We start from the raw sequence: 22,163 nt of genomic DNA, 5'->3' as shown, positions 1-22,163 counted from the left end.
AAGGAGATAATAGCAGAATAGAGCAGAGACCCCGAGATTGAATATTTAAAATAACTAGTGCTCTCAGATGATGAGATTAAGAAAATGCCAGTTGGGTATTATATTAAAGATGATGTGTTAATGAGGAAGTGGAGACCACGTAATCTTCATGGCAGTGAGGAATGGGCAATTGATCACCTGGCTGTAGTTCCTAAAGTTTATAGGAATGAATTTTTAACTTTGGGCCATACTTGTTGCCCGTTACTTTACTTTACTTTACTGTCGCCAAACAATTAATACTAGAGCGTACAATCATCACAGCAATATTTGATTCTGCGCTTCGCGCTCCGTGGAGTACAAATGGATAGTAAATATAATAATTTTTTTAATTATAAATCATAAATAGAAAATAAGGAAAAGAAAGTAAGGTACTGCAAAAACCGGAGAGACAAGTCCGGATATTTGGAGGGAACAGCCCAGACCCGGGTCAGGATCCGTTCAGCAGTCTTATCACAATTGGAAAGAAGCTGTTCCAAAATCTGGTTGTACGGGTCTGCAGGTTTCTGAGCCTTCTTCCGGAGGGAAGAGGGGCGAACAGTGTGTTGGCTGGGTGGGTCTTGTCCTTGATTATCCTGGCAGCAGTGCTACGACAGCGTGCGGTGTAAAGTGAGTCCAAGGGCGGAAGATTGGTTTGTGTGATGTGCTGGGCTGTGTTCACGATCTTCTGCAGCTTCTTCCGGTCTTGGACAGGACAAATTCCATACCAGGTTGTGATGCAACCTAGAAAAATGCTTTCTACGGTGCACCTATAAAAATTAGCGGGTGTTGTAGGGGACAGGCCAAATTTCCTTAGCTTTTTCAGGAAGTTAAGGCGCTGGTGGGCCTTCATGGCAGTGGACTCTGCTTGATTCGACCAAGTCAGGTCATTTGTGATATTGACCCCGAGAAAGTTAAAGCTTTTGAATCTGGGTGGTCATCTAGGTGTGAATAAAACTGTAAACAAGGTTATGAAACAATTCTTCTGGCCTAGTTTAAGGAAATATGTTGCAACATCTTTCAGGAATTGTCACACTTGTCAGGTTCTGGGTAAACCTAATCAGGTCACTCCAGTGGCCCTATTGCAGTCTATTTTTTGCATTTGGTGAACCCTTTTCCAAAATGATTGTAGATTGTGTTGGCCCATTGCCGAAGACCAATGCGGGTGATGAGTACTTTCTAACTATCATGTGTACCGCATCAAGGTTTTCCGAGGCAATACTGTGAAGGGGTCCTGAATTACCCCTGTGAACTGTGCAGAATCACCCCTATGAACTGTGTTTTTAAAAAGAGAGAGGGGGAGTTATTAAACACCGACATCTTGTTTTTTTTTAGAGAGAGAGAGAGGGAGAGACAGAGAGACAGACAGACAGAGAGAGAGAGAGAGAGAGAGAGAGAGAGAGAGAGAGAGAGAGAGACGAAGACTGCTCAATTTGTTTATACTTTCCCAAGGACATCGCCTGCTTGTCTGTTCTTACAGACAGAGAAGGGAGGAGCTCTTTGAATGACAGATGGTACTCAGTACAGGGAGATAAATAGAAGGTCAGATAGTAGACCTCTGACACATGACTTTGGACACTGAATGAGCTTTGTTGTGCCCGCAGAAAGGGTGGGTTTAGAAGAATCGATCAGGCGGACCGATCAGTGGCTCTCGTAGTGTGGAGAAGGTGTGACTGGTGGGGAGTTACTTGTGTGCCCAACCCTCGCCTGGGTTGATAGCTTCACAACGGAAGAACGGTGCCATTTGCTGTGGTCACAATCGGCGACTTTTTAAGGATGTCGGGGGACAACGGGAAGATCGACGGAGTCAGCTCACCTGAAGACTCAAACCTCTCTCTCTCCATGACTACTCAACTCAATAGCACGAACTGAACCGAACTCTACTCATCATCGTAAGACTATCTATTTACCTTGGCCTTTATTAATCAAAGTATTGAGTATAAGAGCTGGAATGTTATGATGAGGTTATACCACATAATTGCTATAACTTCCTTCAGGCCAGCTAAGTTCCCCAGGCTCTGATGTTATTCTCTCCTGACTTTCAGTTGATTCTGCTCTTATCGTGTGCATGTCTTCTTCCCTACTGATAATTTATTCGTTTTGTCGGTTGTGGTTTCATTTACATTTAGCTGCCTGTACTTCCTGATATAATAATAATAATAATAATAATAATAATAATAATAATAATAATAATAACAACAACAACAAAAACAACAGCAACAACAATGATATGATTTTATTATTTTCTCAGTTGAAGAAGCTAAAACCTACGGTAAGGGCATTGGCAGCGTCTTTCGTTTCTTAATAGCTAGGAAGTCTCAGATTATTATATTGTTGTTTATTATTATGGCATTCTGCAGTTTTACATACAGTCAGACTTGCTGTGTAGGCGTAATTACTTACAGTGTACTGACTTTGTGATTTTATCAGTTGCAGATATAACTATTGGGACAATGTATACCCTTCTTGTGTTTTACAGTCTTTCAATTTCCTCTTTAAATTTGATATATTTCTATTGTTCTTCGCATTGGTTCCTCTATGCTATGTGTGCGTCGAATAGCTTTATCTATTATGTAAGTTGTTCTTCTTTGTTTATCTTTTATTATTATATCAAGAAGGTTATTATGGATTTTCCTATCTGAAACAACGCTTGCGTCGTGATTTGTGGGATTCTGACTTGAAAATTGGGTCAGAACTTTATTCATAGTAAGGTATGTTTTTTTTCATAAGTTTGCATTTAAAGCAAGAATTTTATGAATGAAGTTGACGACTTAATTATCCGTGTGCAAGTAATTAAATTGAGTTAAACTGATGTAAGATCCTACAATTCGTTTACTTACTTCCGGTTTCTCTTGGTATTTTCTACATTTATCGCCTTGAATTCGGTTGGCATCATCAAGCGTTTTTGATATGTTGTTGGAAACCATCTGCTCCGGTATTGCCACAAGAGCCCTTCTGTTCCTGAGAAGGGGTGTCTGACTCAGAGCCAGGAGTTCAACGGTTCCTTGTCGACATCTAGTCTGCTCAGATCGTGAGGAGTTCTTCCCCTGAAATTTATGCTTTTCCATTGATTAGCATTTTCTTCCATTGTTACGTACCCCGTAACTGGGTTGCCAAACCAGCAGAAATGGATCACTCAGTTGGAGTCTGGATTACTAGAACTAAGAAAGTTTTATTAAAGAAACAAGCAACACAGTAATCGAAAGGATAATAAATGCAACAGTTCAGCAATGATAAACACACATGTGCACAGAATTAAGATAATAGCATCAATCAAGCTCTATCGTTGTCAAGGGGTAAATGACCAATTTCAAAATGACTCAAAGTTCAGTCCAGTTTAGTAGTTCAGTTCGCAGTAATCGTTGCCATGGCGATGGACAACGTGGGGGAAGAGAGAGAGGGAACAGGAACAACTGATCATTCAGACACGGCTTCACTCACAGACCGACGAGATGGCTCACAAGCAGCTTTCGGGCGGGTCCTTGGTGATGTCAGCTGCCTGACCTTGGTGCCCCCTCACCGCAGACACTCTTCCTCGCCCGAAACGCTCACTAAACACCTGACACTTCCTCACCTTAGACTATCTCCCTCCCCCAAGACCCTCAATAATCACCAGATACTCCCTCACCTCAGAAACTCTCCCTCCCCCGAGACCCTCACTAAACACCAGACACTCCCTCACCTCAGACTCTCTCCCTCCCCCGAGACCCTCACTAAACACCGAACACTCCCTCACCTCAGACTCTCTCCCTCCACCGAGACCCTCACTAAACACCGGGCACTCCCTCACCTCCGACTCTCTCCCTCCCCCGAGACCCTCACTAAACACCGGACACTCCCTCACCTCAGACTCTCTTTCTCCCCCGAGACCCTCACTAAACACCAGACACTCCCTCACCCAAGACCCTCACTAAACACTGGACACTCCCTCACCTCAGGCTCTCTCCCTCCCCCGAGACCCTCACTAAACACCGGACACTCCCTCACCTCAGACTCTCTCCCTCCCCCGAGACCCTCACTAAACACCGGACACTCCCTCACCTCAGACTCTCTCCCTCCCCCGAGACCCTCACTAAACACCGGACACTCCCTCACCTCAGACTCTCTCCCTCCACCTGACACCCTCACTAAACACCGGACACTCCCTCACCTCAGACTCTCTCCCTCTCCCGAGACCCTCACTAAACACCGGACACTCCCTCACCTCGGGCTCTCTCCCTCCCCCGAGACCCTCACTAAACACCGGACACTCCCTCACCTCAGACTCTCTCCCTCCACCTGACACCCTCACTAAACACCGGACACTCCCTCACCCCAGACTCTCTCCCTCCCCCGAGACCCTCACTAAACACCGGTTACTCCCTCACCTCAGACTCTCTCCCTCCCCCGAGACCCTCACTAAACACCGGACACTCCCTCACCTCAGACTCTCTCCCTCTCCCGAGACTCGTGCGGTTGGCGGGATTCCCGAACTGCTGGTGAGGCTCTCCAGAGTGGGGAGGGAGAGAGTCTGAGGTGAGGGAGTGTCCGGTGTTTAGTGAGGGTCTCGGGGGAGGGAGAGAGTCTGAGGTGAGGGAGTGTCCGGTGTTTAGTGAGGGTCTCAGGGGAGGGAGAGAGTCTGAGGTGAGGGAGTGTCCGGTGTTTAGTGAGGGTCTCGGGGGGAGGGAGAGAGTCTGAGGTGAGGGAGTGTCCGGTGTTTAGTGAGGGTCTCGGGGGCGGGAGAGAGTCTGAGGTGAGGGAGTGTCCGGTGTTTAGTGAGGGTCTCGGGGGGAGGGAGAGAGTCTGAGGTGAGGGAGTGTCCGGTGTTTATTGAGGGTCTCGGGGGAGGGAGAGAGTCTGAGGTGAGGGAGTGTCCGGTGTTCAGTGAGGGTCTCGGGGGAGGGAGAGAGTCTGAGGTGAGGGAGTGTCCGGTGTTTAGTGAGGGTCTCGGGGGGAGGGAGAGAGTCTGAGGTGAGGGAGTGACCGGTGTTTAGCGAGTGTCTCGGGGGAGGGAGAGAGTCTGAGGTGAGGGATTTTCCGCTGTTTAGTGAGGGTCTCGTGGGGAGGAGTGAGAGAGTCTGAGGTGAGGGAGTGTCCGGTGTTTAGTGAGGGTCTCGGGGGGAGGGAGAGAGTCTGAGGTGAGGGATTTTCCGCTGTTTAGTGAGGGTCTCGTGGGGAGGAGTGAGCGAGTCTGAGGTGAGGGAGTGTCCGGTGTTTGGTGAGGATCTCCGGGGGAGGAAGAATGTCTGAGGTGAGTGGGCACCAAAGTCAGGCAGCTCCTTAGAGTGGGCACTGACTGAGGGTCACCCCTGAGGGCGAGGGACAGTCTGAAATGCGGGCTAAGTGGAGAGAGTGAGCGGAACTCGAGGAGAGGGCGGGAGAAAGGCAAATTGAGGAAGCAGTGAGGGACCAAAGAGCTGGGAGAAATCAAGTGGTGGAACAGAGGGACAAAGGAGAGAGAAATGGAGGGAGATAGAGTGCGGGACAGTGAAGAGGGAGGACATGAAGGGGGAGGGAGTGTGGTAGCTAGGGATGGAGGGAAGAGAGGAGGGGAGGAATAAGGAGAGAGCATAGGAAAGGGGGAGAGAAAGAAAAAGGCAGAGCCCAAGGTAGGAGAGAAAGCTGGAGGGATTGCCTGGGGAGAAATGCTGTGAGGGTGAGATTTTGTGGGGGGGGGAGAGAGAGAGAGACTCGGGAGGAACATGAGAAGGAAGGATGTTTGGAGGAGTTCGTAGTTAGGATAGAGGGTGTTAGAGAGGGGAGAGGAAAGGAGGGACAGTGAGGAGGGATGAATGGAGGGAGAAAGAGGCCATTGGTCATTGGTCAGCTGATCTGCCCAGAGTGCAAATGGATGGAGGGTCTGAGGTGAGGGAATTCCTTAAGATGTGATGGACTGAGGGAGCCGGTCTCCTCAACTCTGGGAGCTGAGAATTGGCAAGGACACCTGGATTCTCATTGTGGAAAAGCTCACTTCCCTCATGCTCTCCATCGCCTGCACACCTACTCCAAGCTCATCATCTCGGATGTCGGAGCTCCTGTGATGCAGTGAGAGACATGGGCCGAGCGAGGGTTTGAGGGTGAGGGTCTAATTCAGGTTCAGTGAAGGATCTCATGGTCATCGAAGTTGGTCCTCAGGTAGAAGGGTGGTCTGATAACGAAGGAGGTTCTGAGGTAGAGGGAAGGTTTTTGAGGGAGGTTCTTAGGCTGAGGGGCAGACTGAGTGAGCTCTCAGGGTGAGGCATCGCCTTGAGGGTCTGAGGTTGGCAGAGTTTCAATGGTCGGAGCCCACTTATGACGTGTCTGTTACAGGAAGGTATCAGACCGAGAGTGATGGACTCTTGTCAGACGCAGAGGCAACGTCTGGTGAGGAGCCACAGGGGAACACTGAACAACAGATGGAAACCAGGCTGAGGTGAGAGATGGAACTGGGACTGAGAGGCTGAACATTTTGTCTGGTCTTACTTTCTACTGAGTTATCACTGCTGTCCCATCCCTGTCACTATTATCGTGATTTAAATTCTACAATACTGTCCATCGTGTCCCTCCGCTCTAAAAGTACATCATGAGACACCAGCATCTCCACTCGGGAACACACAACAGATCAGCAGCTTGACCTGGTCACTGGGCTCCTCAACCCTGACTCACTTCTCAAATCGATCTGGGTGATTTGCCCTTCGACTCAACTCCTCTCCTGAACCAGATCCACAAAGCTCTCGAATCTCCAGTCCTTCACAGATTGATCAATTTCATTCAATAACCGCAGTGTTTAAGATTCTGGCTTTAAAACCGTGAGAAGTGTTACGTACTCCGTAACTGGGTTGCCAAACCAGCAGAAATGGATCACTCAGTTGGAGTCTGGATTACTAGAACTAAAAAAGTTTTATTAAAGAAACAAGCAACACAGTAATCGAAAGGATAATAAATGCAACAGTTCAGCAATGATAAACACACATGTGCACAGAATTAAGATAACAGCATCAATCAAGCTCTATCGTTGTCTAGGGGTAAATGACCAATTTCAAAGTGACACAAAGTCCAGTTCAATTTAGTTCAGTTCGCAGTAATCGTTGCCATGGCGATGGACAACGTGGGGAGAGAGAGAGAGAAACGGGAACGACTGATCATTCAGACACGGCTCCACTCACAGACCGGCGATATTGCACACAAGCAGCTTCCGGGCGGGTCCTTTGTGATGTCACCTGAGGTCACCGACTGTGACCCCTCCTCCAGATGCGGTCGATCCTCTGCAGTGAACCCGGCACCCGAGCAAGGGTGGACACACACCGGGTTCCCGCTGATCGTACCTTTCCACCCTGTGCGTTTAAGGTCCGGGTCTTCCCACCGACTCGTGAGAGGTGCACCGCTTCCAGGGTCTCGTTACCTCGGGTGTCGTGTGTGTCCTGCCTTAGCGAACCTGTCCCTTTTTATCCCCCTGCTGGGGTATCGCCTGTCCATCACTTCAAACAGTTCAGGGTTCAAAGGGGGAGCCGCTCCAGACAGCTCTCTCTCCCGTCCCTTCATTACACATCTCCAGATGCTGCTTCATTGTTCCTTATCTCTCCTTCCCCTGAGGGCAGGTGGCAGACCAACTGCTGGTGCCACTGATGTTAACCCAGGCCAGCAAACATCTTAATTTTATGTGTATTCTCGTCACACCATACTGATAATTTCTTCATTTTTCTGGGATTTTGCTTTCATTTCAGTTTAGTGGTTTGCACTTCTTATCAGAAAATGATATGCTCGCTAAGACAGTTGAATCCCAGTTGTCGTTGATAAGAATATATCCTTTGAAGTTTTATCTGACTGTTCTGTACTATATTTTCATGACTGTGATACTTGTTCCTCTCTCTGTCCGGAGTTATGTTAATATAACTTCATTCGAATGTACAGAGTGGTTCCCAAAATGGTCATTTCAGATCTTTTTTTTTCTTTATAGGTTTCAGACCAAGATTATGCGAAAGGAATACGTTAATACGGGTATAGAGAAAGTGTTTACTGACTTCGTTATATTCTTACTCTTGATCTCTGTATGGCGGCTTTTAAAAAGCTTTGAAGTCAATTCAGTCCAAGATTTTCCCTTTTCGACATTGTGACCTGTTGTCTTTGTTTTGTTGATATCTCAAATGAACTGCATCCTACTGTTCTGAAAAAGGTAGCGCAAGATATTGTGGAGGCATTAGATTAGGTTATGAGGACGCTCAGTCCTCGTGTATTGTCATTTAGAAATGCATGCATTAAAAATGATACAAAGTTCCTCCAGAATGATATCACAGGAAAACACAGGACAAACTAAGACTAAAACTCACACAACCACATCATTATAACCCATAGTTACAACAGTGCAAAGCAATACCATAATTTGAGAAAGAGCAGACCATGGGCACGGGAAAGAAAAGTCTCATCGTCCCGATAGACTCATCATCTCACGCAGGTGCAGAAGAGAGGAACTCTCCCCGCCATGAACCTCCAAGCGCCGCCAACTTGCAGATGCAGCAACATTGGAAGCACCCGACCGCAGCGGAGTCTGAGTACGTCCGAAAACTTCGAGCGTCCGACCAGCCCCTCCGACACAGCCTCCGCCACCAACCTCCGCCGAGAGCTTCGCCTGCACCCCGGCCGCTAAGCAACAAGCAAAGCTAAAGCCTCGGGGCCTTTTCCTCCGGAGACTCTGGACCACACGGTAGCAGCAGCAGCGAAGCAGGCATTTCAGAAGTTTCACCTAATGTTCCTCCGTGACTCACGTCAGTCTCCATCAAATCAGGATTGTGCACGGCACCCTACTTGACATATAACAGATATCACCACCGGAGTGGCTGCTGCGAGCTGAGTCGCGCCGCGATCTTCTCCTCCCATCTTCTTTCAAAAATCATTGGACTCTGACATCGTGTCAGGGAACTGGAAGATTGAAAATGTTACACCACAGTTCAGGAAAGGTGGAAGGCAGCAGAAAGGAAATTATAGACCAGTTAGCCTGACCTCAGTGTTTGGGAAGATGTTAGACCCAGAGTAAATGGGTAAATACATGTCCTCACGGGTAGAAAGGTCCAGAACAAGAGGAGGTAGAACAAGCAACACACACAAAATGCTGGAGGAACTCAGCAGGCCAGGCAGCATCTATGGAAAAGTATACTAATGCTGAATTCCGGCATTTTGTGCGTGTTGCTTGGATTCCGAGAATCTGTAGATTTTCTCTTGTTTATGATTGGAGGTAGAAGAAAAGTGATTTTCTCAACTGGTGATGTAAAAGATTTTGTTCCCTTTCTCCGAGTTCCTAATCCTTGCATTTAGACAGCTGGAGCTCAGCTCTGTCTGAGAGATCCATCGGTTCCCATTCACTCAACAGCCGGAAGCTTCCCGGTATCCGTGCAGGGATCGTGGGGCTGAGAGAGAGGGAAGAGAACAGGACTGTCCCGGGATCGCGGGTCACAGCAATTGCCCCTCAGTCGGTAGTGAAAACGGTCTCACGGAGAAACACTCACCGGCAGCGATATCCGAGGCCTTTTGTGTACTGCGCATGCGTGATGTTCGGGACCAGCCGCAACCCTGACGCCTGCGCATTCGGTCGGTGCTTCAGCGACGGCGAGAATTGTAACGCAGAGCTTTCAGGTTAATCCCGGAGCCATTGAAAGTTTCCGCAAGCACCGGTTCAAGTACATACCTCAGTTTCTTTTTGTGTAGAAAACTCAGCACCTCTTTTAACGCAGAAAGCAGCTCCCATAAAACAATACACTTAATATCAGCAAACTTTCCGCGTGTTTAATGCCAAAGTAGAACGTTCTTACAAATGCAGATATAAAACACAAGAGATTCTGCTGTTGCTGGAAATGTAGACACATACATATAAAATGCTGGAGGAACTCTGCAGTTCAGGCAGCAACTAAGCAGAGGAGTACACAGCCAATGCATGCTCAAGGGGCTCGGTCTGAACGCTGTCCATTTATTCTTCTCCACATCGACTGCCTGATCTGTTGATTTCCACCGGTATTTTGCAGAAATTAACCACATTTTTTCGATCAACCAGTTTCCAAATGTTTCTGATCTTTCATTTTTAGCCGCATCCTGCTGATCTGATTCCTCTTCCTCCTCCTCCTTGTAAACTCTAGTTCCCATCTCTTTCCGGAGCCCCAAACCCCTGACTCAGGCTGGCAACTCTTTGGTTTCTGACTCTGCTCCATCGAAGATTCACTCTCTAATCTGCTGTCAAACTTTAGCAGTGCATTGCAACAACCCAGCTGTCTATGGCACAGTCGTTTGAAATTAGTGAAAATGTCACCGAAAGTTGAAAAGAGCAGGGAAGGAGGAGTTTCACCACCTTAGTCCGGAGCCCTGAAGAACGTGAAAACCACAAACTCATCGTCTAATTCCGTCTGGAGAAAATCATGCAGGAAATTCATGCAGGTGTACAAGATGATGAGAGGCATTGGTCGTGTGGATAGCCAGAGGCTTTTCCCAGGGCTGAATTTCCTCCCTGATGTGAAGTTGCTGGTGCTGCAGCAGCTGGGATGAGTGAGTAAAACGCTTTGCTCACTCCGGACAGAAATGTGGCCTCTATTTATTGTGAACTCACCGGAGCATCACAAGGTGGGTTAACTGAATGAGTCTCTTCGCACACACGGAGCAGGTGAACGGCCGCTTCCCAGTGCGAAGCTGTTGGTGTATCTGCGATGGCGACTGGATCCCTTCCAAAATGAGAGCCAGTGAATGACGTCACACTGCTATCAACGTCATGGCAATGTATCCAATCAGATCACGGACATGGACACGTGATCGGGCTCTCCTTGTAGCGAGTGGGACGCTGTCTTCTCCAGCATCTCCACCTCCACATTCAAGGATCGGCGGCATTCAAGCGCTGGTGAACTGACAGATACAGCGGAACCAACGTGCTGTTGTGTTTGTGATTCCCATACACAAATCCTTTGACCTTTCTGCACTGTTAAATGTTTACAAAGCACGTCAGTGAGTGAAGGACAACATTTCAACTTACAAAATTTCAGTCTCCATGGTTATTTCTGATAAAAACAATTTCACAGCTGAAAACATTTCGGAGGAACAAGAAACACACACACAAATGCTGGTTGAACGCAGCAGGACAGGCAGCATCTCCAGGAAGAGGCATAGTCTCGTTTCGGGTCGAGACCCTTTGTCAGAACTAACTGAAAGAAGAGATAGTAAGAAATTTGAAATTGGAGGCGGGGGGGAGATCCGAAATGACAGGAGAAGACAGGAGGGGAGGGGTGGATGAAAGAGCTGGAAAGTTGATTGGCAAAAGCGATACGAGGCTGGAGAAGGGAGAGGATCAGGGGACGGGAAGCCTGGGGAGAGAGAAGCGGGAGGGGAGCCCGGAGGGTGGAGAGCAGCCAAGGAGTTATAGTGAGAGAGACAGAAGGAGAAAAGAGAGAGAGAGAACAATGGGGGAAAATAACAAATATATTTTAAAAATAAATAAGGGATGGGGTATGAAAGGGAAGAGGAGCATGAACGGAAGTTAGAGTGGTCAATACTAATGCCATAGGGTTGGAGGCTACCCAGACGGAATATAAGGTGTTGTTTCTGCAACCTGAGTATGGCTTCATCTTGACAGTAGAGGAGGCCGTGGACAGACATATCAGAATGGGAATGGGACGTGGAATTAAAATGTGTGGCCACTGGAATAACAAGACCCTCCTTGGGCCTGCAGGATGTCCCAGTCGGTGTTGTAGGGGCCGGTGCTTGGAGCCCAGTTGTTCCCAAAATGTCTCAACAATTTGGCTGAGGGACCAAGTCAACATTCCCCAGTCTGCTATTGACATAAAATGTATATTTATATCCTGAAAATGACACCGACTGTGTATTAGATCCCGAGAGTTTCGGGAGTTTGGAAAAATTAAATGAGGATGTTTGTGGGTTTTTGTTTCCCGGGGTTTGTTTCTACGCCCTGATATCGATGGAGTGAAGCGGGAGTTCAGAGCCGACACAGCGGGGTCCGATACAGGTCAGACGGGGTAAGTTACAGGCGACACTCCGCTCCGGGACCATCAGCACCGGAACATTTAGAGTAACGCCGCAGTAATTCGGAGCAGGTCAGGGAGAATATTAAATAAAACCAACACGGGAACTTTCTGATCCGATCCCCTGACAGAGTGTGAATGAGCCGCGGCGAAGAGTAGTTGCGGAATTTAAAATAAGCGAGCCGAGCCGGGCCCGTGTGGGCGGAAGCCGAGGAGGAGATCGATGCCTGCGAACGGGGGAAGTAAATCTGCAACGAGCTTTGGAAATTGACCGTGGACAAAATCGGAGACAACGGGGCTGAGCGGGACCAGACAGTGTGAACAGATGTGACCGGATCGCGGGAATCACTGTCACTGAGAAAGTTACCGAGGCTTTCTCGGCTTTGCATATCAGTCAGAAACCTGATGGACAGAGATTTACACTGATTTCCAAAGCGTTCCCGGCCTCCTTCCCGAACTCTGCTCTCCGTGCAGCGCCCCGGACCGTAACGTTTCTGCCGGCATCGGCACCTTTGAGGCGCCGGCGATCCCGCCTTCCGTGTTTTAAACCTCCGGGAATTAGCTGCTCTCCATTTCCAGCATCTCCCTGCCCCGGGACCCACGGAGCGGACAGACAGTAACTCACTCGCTCTCTCTGTTGTTTTCCAGTGAATTTAGTGGCGATGGTGATCCTGTCCCGGGGAAAGTGCGGCCTCTCCACACGCACCACTCGCTACCTGGTGGCCACGGCAGCGGCGGATCTACTGACCATCGTGTTTGCGGTGATATTGTGGCGGGTCGGTTATTATTATTTCCCCGGGACTTTCCTGGACATCACCCCCGTGTGCGGTGTGATCTCTGCCCTGGGAAAGGCAGTCACAGAAAGTTCTGTCTGGTTCACCGTCACTTTTACATTTGATCAGTTTGTCGCCATTTGTTGCCAGAAGTGGAAAATAAAATATTGCACCGGAAAAACTGCGGCTGTGGTTCTGACAAGGGGTTGGAAGGGTTTTACTGAGATGGCGAGTGCTGTTGGGGTCGGAGAGGTTTACAGAAACGGGGAGTGATATCGGGGTTGGAAGGGTTTTACTGAGATGGCGAGTGCTGTTGGGGTCGGAGAGGTTTACAGAAACGGGGAGTGATATCGGGGTTGGAAGGGTTTTCACAGATGGCGAGTGCTGTCGGGGTCGGAGATGTTTACAGAAACGGGGAGTGATGTAGGGGTTGGAAGGGTTTTCACAGATAGCGAGTGCTGTTGGGGTCGGAGATGTTTACAGAAACGGGGAGTGATGTAGGGGTTGGAAGGGTTTTCACAGATGGTGAGTGCTGTCGGGGTCGGGGATGTTTACAGAAACGGGGAGTGATGTAGGGGTTGGAAGGGTTTTCACAGATGGCGAGTGCTGTCGGGGTCGGAGATGTTTACAGAAACGGGGAGTGATGTAGGGGTTGGAAGGGTTTTCACAGATGACGAGTGCTGTTGGGGTCGGAGATGTTTACAGAAACGGGGAGTGATGTAGGGGTTGGAAGGGTTTTCACAGATGGCGAGTGCTGTCGGGGTCGGAGATGTTTACAGAAACGGGGAGTGATGTAGGGGTTGGAAGGGTTTTCACAGATGGCGAGTGCTGTTGGGGTCGGAGATGTTTACAGAAACGGGGAGTGATGTAGGGGTTGGAAGGGTTTTCACAGATGGCGAGTGCTGTCGGGGTCGGAGATGTTTACAGAAACGGGGAGTGATGTAGGGGTTGGAAGGGTTTTCACAGATGGCGAGTGCTGTCGGGGTCGGAGATGTTTACAGAAACGGGGAGTGATGTAGGGGTTGGAAGGGTTTTCACAGATGACGAGTGCTGTCGGGGTCGGAGATGTTTACAGAAACGGGGAGTGATGTAGGGGTTGGAACGGTTTTCACAGATGGCGAGTGCTGTCGGGGTCGGAGATGTTTACAGAAACGGGGAGTGATGTAGGGGTTAGAAGGGTTTTCACAGATGGCGAGTCCTGTTGGGGTCGGAGATGTTTACAGAAACGGGGAGTGATGTAGGGGTTGGAAGGGTTTTCACAGATGGCGAGTGCTGTCGGGGTCGGAGATGTTTACAGAAACGGGGAGTGATGTAGGGGTTAGAAGGGTTTTCACAGATGGCGAGTGCTGTCGGGGTCGGAGATGTTTACAGAAACGGGGAGTGATGTAGGGGGTTGGAAGGGTTTTCACAGATGGCCAGTGCTGTCGGGGTCGGAGATGTTTACAGAAACGGGGAGTGATGTAGGGGTTGGAAGGGTTTTCACAGATGGCGAGTGCTGTCGGGGTCGGAGATGTTTACAGAAACGGGGAGTGATGTAGGGGTTGGAAGGGTTTTCACAGATGGCGAGTGCTGTTGGGGTCGGAGATGTTTACAGAAACGGGGAGTGATGTAGGGGTTGGAAGGGTTTTCACAGATGGCGAGTGCTGTCGGGGTCGGAGATGTTTACAGAAACGGGGAGTGATGTAGGGGTTGGAAGGGTTTTCACAGATAGCGAGTGCTGTCGGGGTCGGAGATGTTTACAGAAACGGGGAGTGATGTAGGGGTTGGAAGGGTTTTCACAGATGGCGAGTGCTGTCGGGGTCGGAGATGTTTACAGAAACGGGGAGTGATGTAGGGGTTGGAAGGGTTTTCACAGATGGCGAGTGCTGTCGGGGTCGGAGATGTTTACAGAAACGGGGAGTGATGCAGGGGTTGGAAGGGTTTTCACAGATGGCGAGTGCTGTCGGGGTCGGAGATGTTTACAGAAACGGGGAGTGATGTAGGGGTTGGAAGGGTTTTCACAGATGGCGAGTGCTGTCGGGGTCGGAGATGTTTACAGAAACGGGGAGTGATGTAGGGGTTGGAAGGGTTTTCACAGATGACGAGTGCTGTCGGGGTCGGAGATGTTTACAGAAACGGGGAGTGATGTAGGGGTTGGAACGGTTTTCACAGATGGCGAGTGCTGTTAGGGTCGGAGATGTTTACAGAAACGGGGAGTGATGTAGGGGTTGGAAGGGTTTTCACAGATGGCGAGTGCTGTTAGGGTCGGAGATGTTTACAGAAACGGGGAGTGATGTAGGGGTTGGAAGGGTTTTCACAGATGGCGAGTGCTGTCGGGGTCGGAGATGTTTACAGAAACGGGGAGTGATGTAGGGGTTGGAAGGGTTTTCACAGATGGCGAGTGCTGTTAGGGTCGGAGATGTTTACAGAAACGGGGAGTGATGTAGGGGTTGGAAGGGTTTTCACAGATGGCGAGTGCTGTCGGGGTCGGAGATGTTTACAGAAACGGGGAGTGATGTAGGGGTTGGAAGGGTTTTCACAGATGGCGAGTGCTGTTGGGGTCGGAGATGTTTACAGAAACGGGGAGTGATGTAAGGGTTGGAAGGGTTTTCACAGATGGCGAGTGCTGTCGGGGTCGGAGATGTTTACAGAAACGGGGAGTGATGTAGGGGTTGGAAGGGTTTTCACAGATGGCGAGTGCTGTTGGGGTCGGAGATGTTTACAGAAACGGGGAGTGATGTAGGGGTTGGAAGGGTTTTCACAGATAGCGAGTGCTGTTGGGGTCGGAGATGTTTACAGAAACGGGGAGTGATGTAGGGGTTGGAAGGGTTTTCACAGATGGCGAGTGCTGTCGGGGTCGGAGATGTTTACAGAAACGGGGAGTGATGTAGGGGTTGGAAGGGTTTTCACAGATGGCGAGTGCTGTCGGGGTCGGAGATGTTTACAGAAACGGGGAGTGATGTAGGGGTTGGAAGGGTTTTCACAGATGACGAGTGCTGTTGGGGTCGGAGATGTTTACAGAAACGGGGAGTGATGTAGGGGTTGGAAGGGTTTTCACAGATAGCGAGTGCTGTCGGGGTCGGAGATGTTTACAGAAACGGGGAGTGATGTAGGGGTTGGAAGGGTTTTCACAGATGGCGAGTGCTGTCGGGGTCGGAGATGTTTACAGAAACGGGGAGTGATGTAGGGGTTGGAAGGGTTTTCACAGATGGCGAGTGCTGTCGGGGTCGGAGATGTTTACAGAAACGGGGAGTGATGTAGGGGTTGGAACGGTTTTCACAGATGGCGAGTGCTGTCGGGGTCGGAGATGTTTACAGAAACGGGGAGTGATGTAGGGGTTGGAAGGGTTTTCACAGATGGCGAGTGCTGTTGGGGTCGGAGATGTTTACAGAAACGGGGAGTGATGTAGGGGTTGGAAGGGTTTTCACAGATGGCGAGTGCTGTCGGGGTCGGAGATGTTTACAGAAACGGGGAGTGATGTAGGGGTTGGAAGGGTTTTCACAGATGGCGAGTGCTGTCGGGGTCGGAGATGTTTACAGAAACGGGGAGTGATGTAGGGGTTGGAAGGGTTTTCACAGATGACGAGTGCTGTCGGGGTCGGAGATGTTTACAGAAACGGGGAGTGATGTAGGGGTTGGAACGGTTTTCACAGATGGCGAGTGCTGTCGGGGTCGGAGATGTTTACAGAAACGGGGAGTGATGTAGGGGTTGGAAGGGTTTTCACAGATGGCGAGTGCTGTCGGGGTCGGAGATGTTTACAGAAACGGGGAGTGATGTAGGGGTTGGAAGGGTTTTCACAGATGGCGAGTGCTGTCGGGGTAGGAGATGTTTACAGAAACGGGGAGTGATGTAGGGGTTGGAAGGGTTTTCACAGATGGCGAGTGCTGTCGGGGTCGGAGATGTTTACAGAAACGGGGAGTGATGTAGGGGTTGGAAGGGTTTTCACAGATGGCGAGTGCTGTCGGGGTCGGAGATGTTTACAGAAACGGGGAGTGATGTAGGGGTTGGAAGGGTTTTCACAGATGGCGAGTGCTGTTGGGGTCGGAGATGTTTACAGAAACGGGGAGTGATGTAGGGGTTGGAAGGGTTTTCACAGATGGCGAGTGCTGTTGGGGTCGGAGATGTTTACAGAAACGGGGAGTGATGTAGGGGTTGGAAGGGTTTTCACAGATGGCGAGTGCTGTTGGGGTCGGAGATGTTTACAGAAACGGGGAGTGATGTAGGGGTTGGATGGGTTTTCACAGATGGCGAGTGCTGTCGGGGTCGGAGATGTTTACAGAAACGGGGAGTGATGTAGGGGTTGGAAGGGTTTTCACAGATGGCGAGTGCTGTTGGGGTCGGAGATGTTTACAGAAACGGGGAGTGATGTAGGGGTTGGAAGGGTTTTCACAGATGGCGAGTGCTGTCGGGGTCGGAGATGTTTACAGAAACGGGGAGTGATGTAGGGGTTGGAAGGGTTTTCACAGATAGCGAGTGCTGTCGGGGTCGGGGATGTTTACAGAAACGGGGAGTGATGTGGGGGTTGGAAGGGTTTTCACAGATGACGAGTGCTGTTGGGGTCGGAGATGTTTACAGAAATAGGGAGTGATGTAGGGGTTGGAAGGGTTTTCACAGATGGCGAGTGCTGTTGGGGTCGGAGATGTTTACAGAAACGGGGAGTGATGTAGGGGTTAGAAGGGTTTTCACAGATAGCGAGTACTGTCGGGGTCGGAGATGTTTACAGAAACGGGGACTGATGTAGGGGTTGGAAGGGTTTTCACAGATGGTGAATGCTGTCGGGGTCGGAGATGTTTACAGAAACGGGGAGTGATGTAGGGGTTGGAAGGGTTTTCACAGATGGCGAGTGCTGTTGGGGTCGGAGATGTTTACAGAAACGGGGAGTGATGTAGGGGTTGGAAGGGTTTTCACAGATGGCGAGTGCTGTTGGGGTCGGAGATGTTTACAGAAACGGGGAGTGATGTAGGGGTTGGAAGGGTTTTCACAGATGACGAGTGCTGTCGGGGTCGGAGATGTTTACAGAAACGGGGAGTGATGTAGGGGTTGGAAGGGTTTTCACAGATGGCGAGTGCTGTTGGGGTCGGAGATGTTTACAGAAACGGGGAGTGATGTAGGGGTTAGAAGGGTTTTCACAGATAGCGAGTACTGTCGGGGTCGGAGATGTTTACAGAAACGGGGAGTGATGTAGGGGTTGGAAGGGTTTTCACAGATAGCGAGTGCTGTCGGGGTCGGAGATGTTTACAGAAACGGGGAGTGATGTAGGGGTTGGAAGGGTTTTCACAGATGGCGAGTGCTGTCGGGGTCGGAGATGTTTACAGAAACGGGGAGTGATGTAGGGGTTAGAAGGGTTTTCACAGATGGCGAATGCTGTCGGGGTCGGAGATGTTTACAGAAACGGGGAGTGATGTAGGGGTTGGAAGGGTTTTCACAGATGGCGAGTGCTGTCGGGGTCGGTGATGTTTACAGAAACGGGGAGTGATGTAGGGGTTGGAAGGGTTTTCACAGATGGCGAGTACTGTCGGGGTCGGAGATGTTTACAGAAACGGGGAGTGATGTAGGGGTTGGAAGGGTTTTCACAGATGGCGAGTGCTGTTGGGGTCGGAGATGTTTACAGAAACGGGGAGTGATGTAGGGGTTGGAAGGGTTTTCACAGATGGCGAGTGCTGTTGGGGTCGGAGATGTTTACAGAAACGGGGAGTGATGTAGGGGTTGGAAGGGTTTTCACAGATGGCGAGTGCTGTCGGGGTCGGAGATGTTTACAGAAACGGGGAGTGATGTAGGGGTTGGAAGGGTTTTCACAGATGGCGAGTGCTGTCGGGGTCGGAGATGTTTACAGAAACGGGGAGTGATGTAGGGGTTGGAAGGGTTTTCACAGATAGCGAGTGCTGTCGGGGTCGGAGATGTTTACAGAAACGGGGAGTGATGTAGGGGTTGGAAGGGTTTTCACAGATGGCGAATGCTGTCGGGGTCGGAGATGTTTACAGAAACGGGGAGTGATGTAGGGGTTGGAAGGGTTTTCACAGATGGCGAGTGCTGTTGGGGTCGGAGATGTTTACAGAAACGGGGAGTGATGTAGGGGTTGGAAGGGTTTTCACAGATGGCGAGTCCTGTCGGGGTCGGAGATGTTTACAGAAACGGGGAGTGATGTAGGGGTTGGAAGGGTTTTCACAGATGGCGAGTGCTGTTGGGGTCGGAGATGTTTACAGAAACGGGGAGTGATGTAGGGGTTGGAAGGGTTTTCACAGATGGCGAGTGCTGTCGGGGTCGGAGATGTTTACAGAAACGGGGAGTGATGTAGGGGTTGGAAGGGTTTTCACAGATGGCGAGTGCTGTCGGGGTCGGAGATGTTTACAGAAACGGGGAGTGATGTAGGGGTTGGAAGGGTTTTCACAGATGGCGAGTGCTGTTGGGGTCGGAGATGTTTACAGAAACGGGGAGTGATGTAGGGGTTGGATGGGTTTTCACAGATAGCGAGTGCTGTCGGGGTCGGAGATGTTTACAGAAACGGGGAGTGATGTAGGGGTTGGAAGGGTTTTCACAGATAGCGAGTGCTGTCGGGGTCGGAGATGTTTACAGAAACGGGGAGTGATGTAGGGGTTGGAAGGGTTTTCACAGATGGCGAGTGCTGTTGGGGTCGGAGATGTTTACAGAAACGGGGAGTGATGTAGGGGTTGGAAGGGTTTTCACAGATTGCGAGTGCTGTCGGGGTCGGAGATGTTTACAGAAACGGGGAGTGATGTAGGGGTTGGAAGGGTTTTCACAGATGGCGAGTGCTGTTGGGGTCGGAGATGTTTACAGAAACGGGGAGTGATGTAGGGGTTGGAAGGGTTTTCACAGATGGCGAGTGCTGTCGGGGTCGGAGATGTTTACAGAAACGGGGAGTGATGTAGGGGTTGGAACGGTTTTCACAGATGACGAGTGCTGTCGGGGTCGAGGATGTTTACAGAAACGGGGAGTGATGTAGTGGTTGGAACGGTTTTCACAGATGGCGAATGCTGTCGGGGTCGGAGGGGTTTACAGAAACGGGGAGTGATGTAGGGGTTGGAAGGGTTTTCACAGATAGCGAGTGCTGTTGGGGTCGGAGAGTTTTACAGAAACGGGGAGTGATGTAGGGGTTAGAAGGGTTTTCACAGATAGCGAGTCCTGTCGGGGTCGGAGATGTTTACAGAAACGGGGAGTGATGTAGGGGTTGGAAGGGTTTTACTGAGATGGCGAATGCTGTCGGGGTCGGAGGGGTTTACAGAAACGGGGAGTGATGTAGGGGTTGGAAGGGTTTTACTGAGATGGCGAGTGCTGTCGGGGTCGGAGATGTTTACAGAAACGGGGAGTGATGTAGGGGTTGGAAGGGTTTTCACAGATGGCGAGTCCTGTCGGGGTCGGAGATGTTTACAGAAACGGGGAGTGATGTAGGGGTTGGAAGGGTTTTCACAGATGGCGAGTGCTGTTGGGGTCGGAGATGTTTACAGAAACGGGGAGTGATGTAGGGGTTGGAAGGGTTTTCACAGATGGCGAGTGCTGTTGGGGTCGGAGATGTTTACAGAAACGGGGAGTGATGTAGGGGTTGGAAGGGTTTTCACAGATGGCGAGTGCTGTCGGGGTCGGAGATGTTTACAGAAACGGGGAGTGATGTAGGGGTTGGAAGGGTTTTCACAGATGGCGAGTGCTGTTGGGGTCGGAGATGTTTACAGAAACGGGGAGTGATGTAGGGGTTGGAAGGGTTTTCACAGATGGCGAGTGCTGTTGGGGTCGGAGGGGTTTACAGAAACGGGGAGTGATGTAGGGGTTGGAAGGGTTTTCACAGATGGCGAGTGCTGTCGGGGTCGGAGATGTTTACAGAAACGGGGAGTGATGTAGGGGTTGGAACGGTTTTCACAGATGGCGAGTGCTGTCGGGGTCGGGGATGTTTACAGAAACGGGGAGTGATGTAGGGGTTGGAAGGGTTTTCACAGATGGCGAGTGCTGTCGGGGTCAGAGATGTTTACAGAAACGGGGAGTGATGTAGGGGTTGGAAGGGTTTTCACAGATGGCGAGTGCTGTTGGGGTCGGAGATGTTTACAGAAACGGGGAGTGATGTAGGGGTTGGAAGGGTTTTCACAGATGACGAGTGCTGTCGGGGTCGGAGATGTTTACAGAAACGGGGAGTGATGTAGGGGTTGGAAGGGTTTTCACAGATGGCGAATGCTGTTGGGGTCGGAGATGTTTACAGAAACGGGGAGTGATGTAGGGGTTGGGAGGGTTTTCACAGATGACGAGTGCTGTCGGGGTCGGAGATGTTTACAGAAACGGGGAGTGATGTAGGGGTTGGAACGGTTTTCACAGATGGCGAGTGCTGTCGGGGTCGGAGATGTTTACAGAAACGGGGAGTGATGTAGGGGTTAGAAGGGTTTTCACAGATGGCGAGTCCTGTTGGGGTCGGAGATGTTTACAGAAACGGGGAGTGATGTAGGGGTTGGAAGGGTTTTCACAGATGGCGAGTGCTGTCGGGGTCGGAGATGTTTACAGAAACGGGGAGTGATGTAGGGGTTGGAAGGGTTTTCACAGATGACGAGTGCTGTCGGGGTCGGAGATGTTTACAGAAACGGGGAGTGATGTAGGGGTTGGAAGGGTTTTCACAGATGGCGAGTGCTGTCGGGGTCGGAGATGTTTACAGAAACGGGGAGTGATGTAGGGGTTGGAAGGGTTTTCACAGATGGCGAGTGCTGTTGGGGTCGGAGATGTTTACAGAAACGGGGAGTGATGTAGGGGTTGGAAGGGTTTTCACAGATGGCGAGTGCTGTTGGGGTCGGAGATGTTTACAGAAACGGGGAGTGATGTAGGGGTTGGAAGGGTTTTCACAGATGGCGAGTGCTGTCGGGGTCGGAGATGTTTACAGAAACGGGGAGTGATGTAGGGGTTGGAAGGGTTTTCACAGATGGCGAGTGCTGTCGGGGTCGGAGATGTTTACAGAAACGGGGAGTGATGTAGGGGTTGGAACGGTTTTCACAGATGGCGAGTCCTGTCGGGGTCGGAGATGTTTACAGAAACGGGGAGTGATGTAGGGGTTGGAAGGGTTTTCACAGATGGCGAGTGCTGTCGGGGTCGGAGATGTTTACAGAAACGGGGAGTGATGTAGGGGTTGGAAGGGTTTTCACAGATGGCGAGTGCTGTCGGGGTCGGAGATGTTTACAGAAACGGGGAGTGATGTAGGGGTTGGAAGGGTTTTCACAGATGGCGAGTGCTGTCGGGGTCGGGATGTTTACAGAAACGGGGAGTGATGTAGGGGTTGAAGGGTTTTCACAGATGGCGAGTGCTGTCGGGGTCGGAGATGTTTACAGAAACGGGGAGTGATGTAGGGGTTGGAAGGGTTTTCACAGATGGCGAGTGCTGTTGGGGTCGGAGATGTTTACAGAAACGGGGAGTGATGTAGGGGTTGGAAGGGTTTTCACAGATGGCG

The 22,163-nt window shown here is 50.4% G+C and overlaps 2 protein-coding genes across 3 annotated transcripts in view; both read right to left on the bottom strand.

Annotated features, from left to right (window-relative positions):
- Positions 1-12,370, bottom strand: part of LOC134341535 (uncharacterized) — an 86,667-nt gene extending 74,297 nt beyond the window's left edge. Inside the window, exons 1-3 of the mRNA XM_063039403.1 lie at positions 12,082-12,370; positions 10,562-10,673; positions 9,474-9,562 (exon numbers count right to left, since the gene is read on the bottom strand). Of these exons, the coding sequence (XP_062895473.1) occupies positions 9,474-9,562; positions 10,562-10,673; positions 12,082-12,370 (490 nt within the window). The remainder of the gene's footprint in view (positions 1-9,473; positions 9,563-10,561; positions 10,674-12,081) is intronic.
- The window catches only part of LOC134341616 (zinc finger protein 239-like), a 618,489-nt gene that overhangs the window by 489,905 nt on the left and 106,421 nt on the right, over positions 1-22,163 (bottom strand). The window contains exon 1 of one of the 2 annotated variants that reach the window (XM_063039511.1): positions 9,474-9,490. The exons of the other annotated variant lie outside the window; for it this stretch is intronic. The gene's annotated coding sequence lies outside the window, so the exon portion shown is untranslated. Of the gene's footprint in view, positions 1-9,473; positions 9,491-22,163 lie in introns of those variants that run through there. 2 annotated transcript variants of the gene reach the window in all.

The sequence above is a fragment of the Mobula hypostoma genome, unplaced genomic scaffold, assembly GCF_963921235.1.
Source record: "Mobula hypostoma unplaced genomic scaffold, sMobHyp1.1 scaffold_36, whole genome shotgun sequence".
Lineage (NCBI taxonomy): Eukaryota > Metazoa > Chordata > Chondrichthyes > Myliobatiformes > Myliobatidae > Mobula > Mobula hypostoma.
This window is presented reverse-complemented; position numbering and strand designations above follow the sequence as displayed.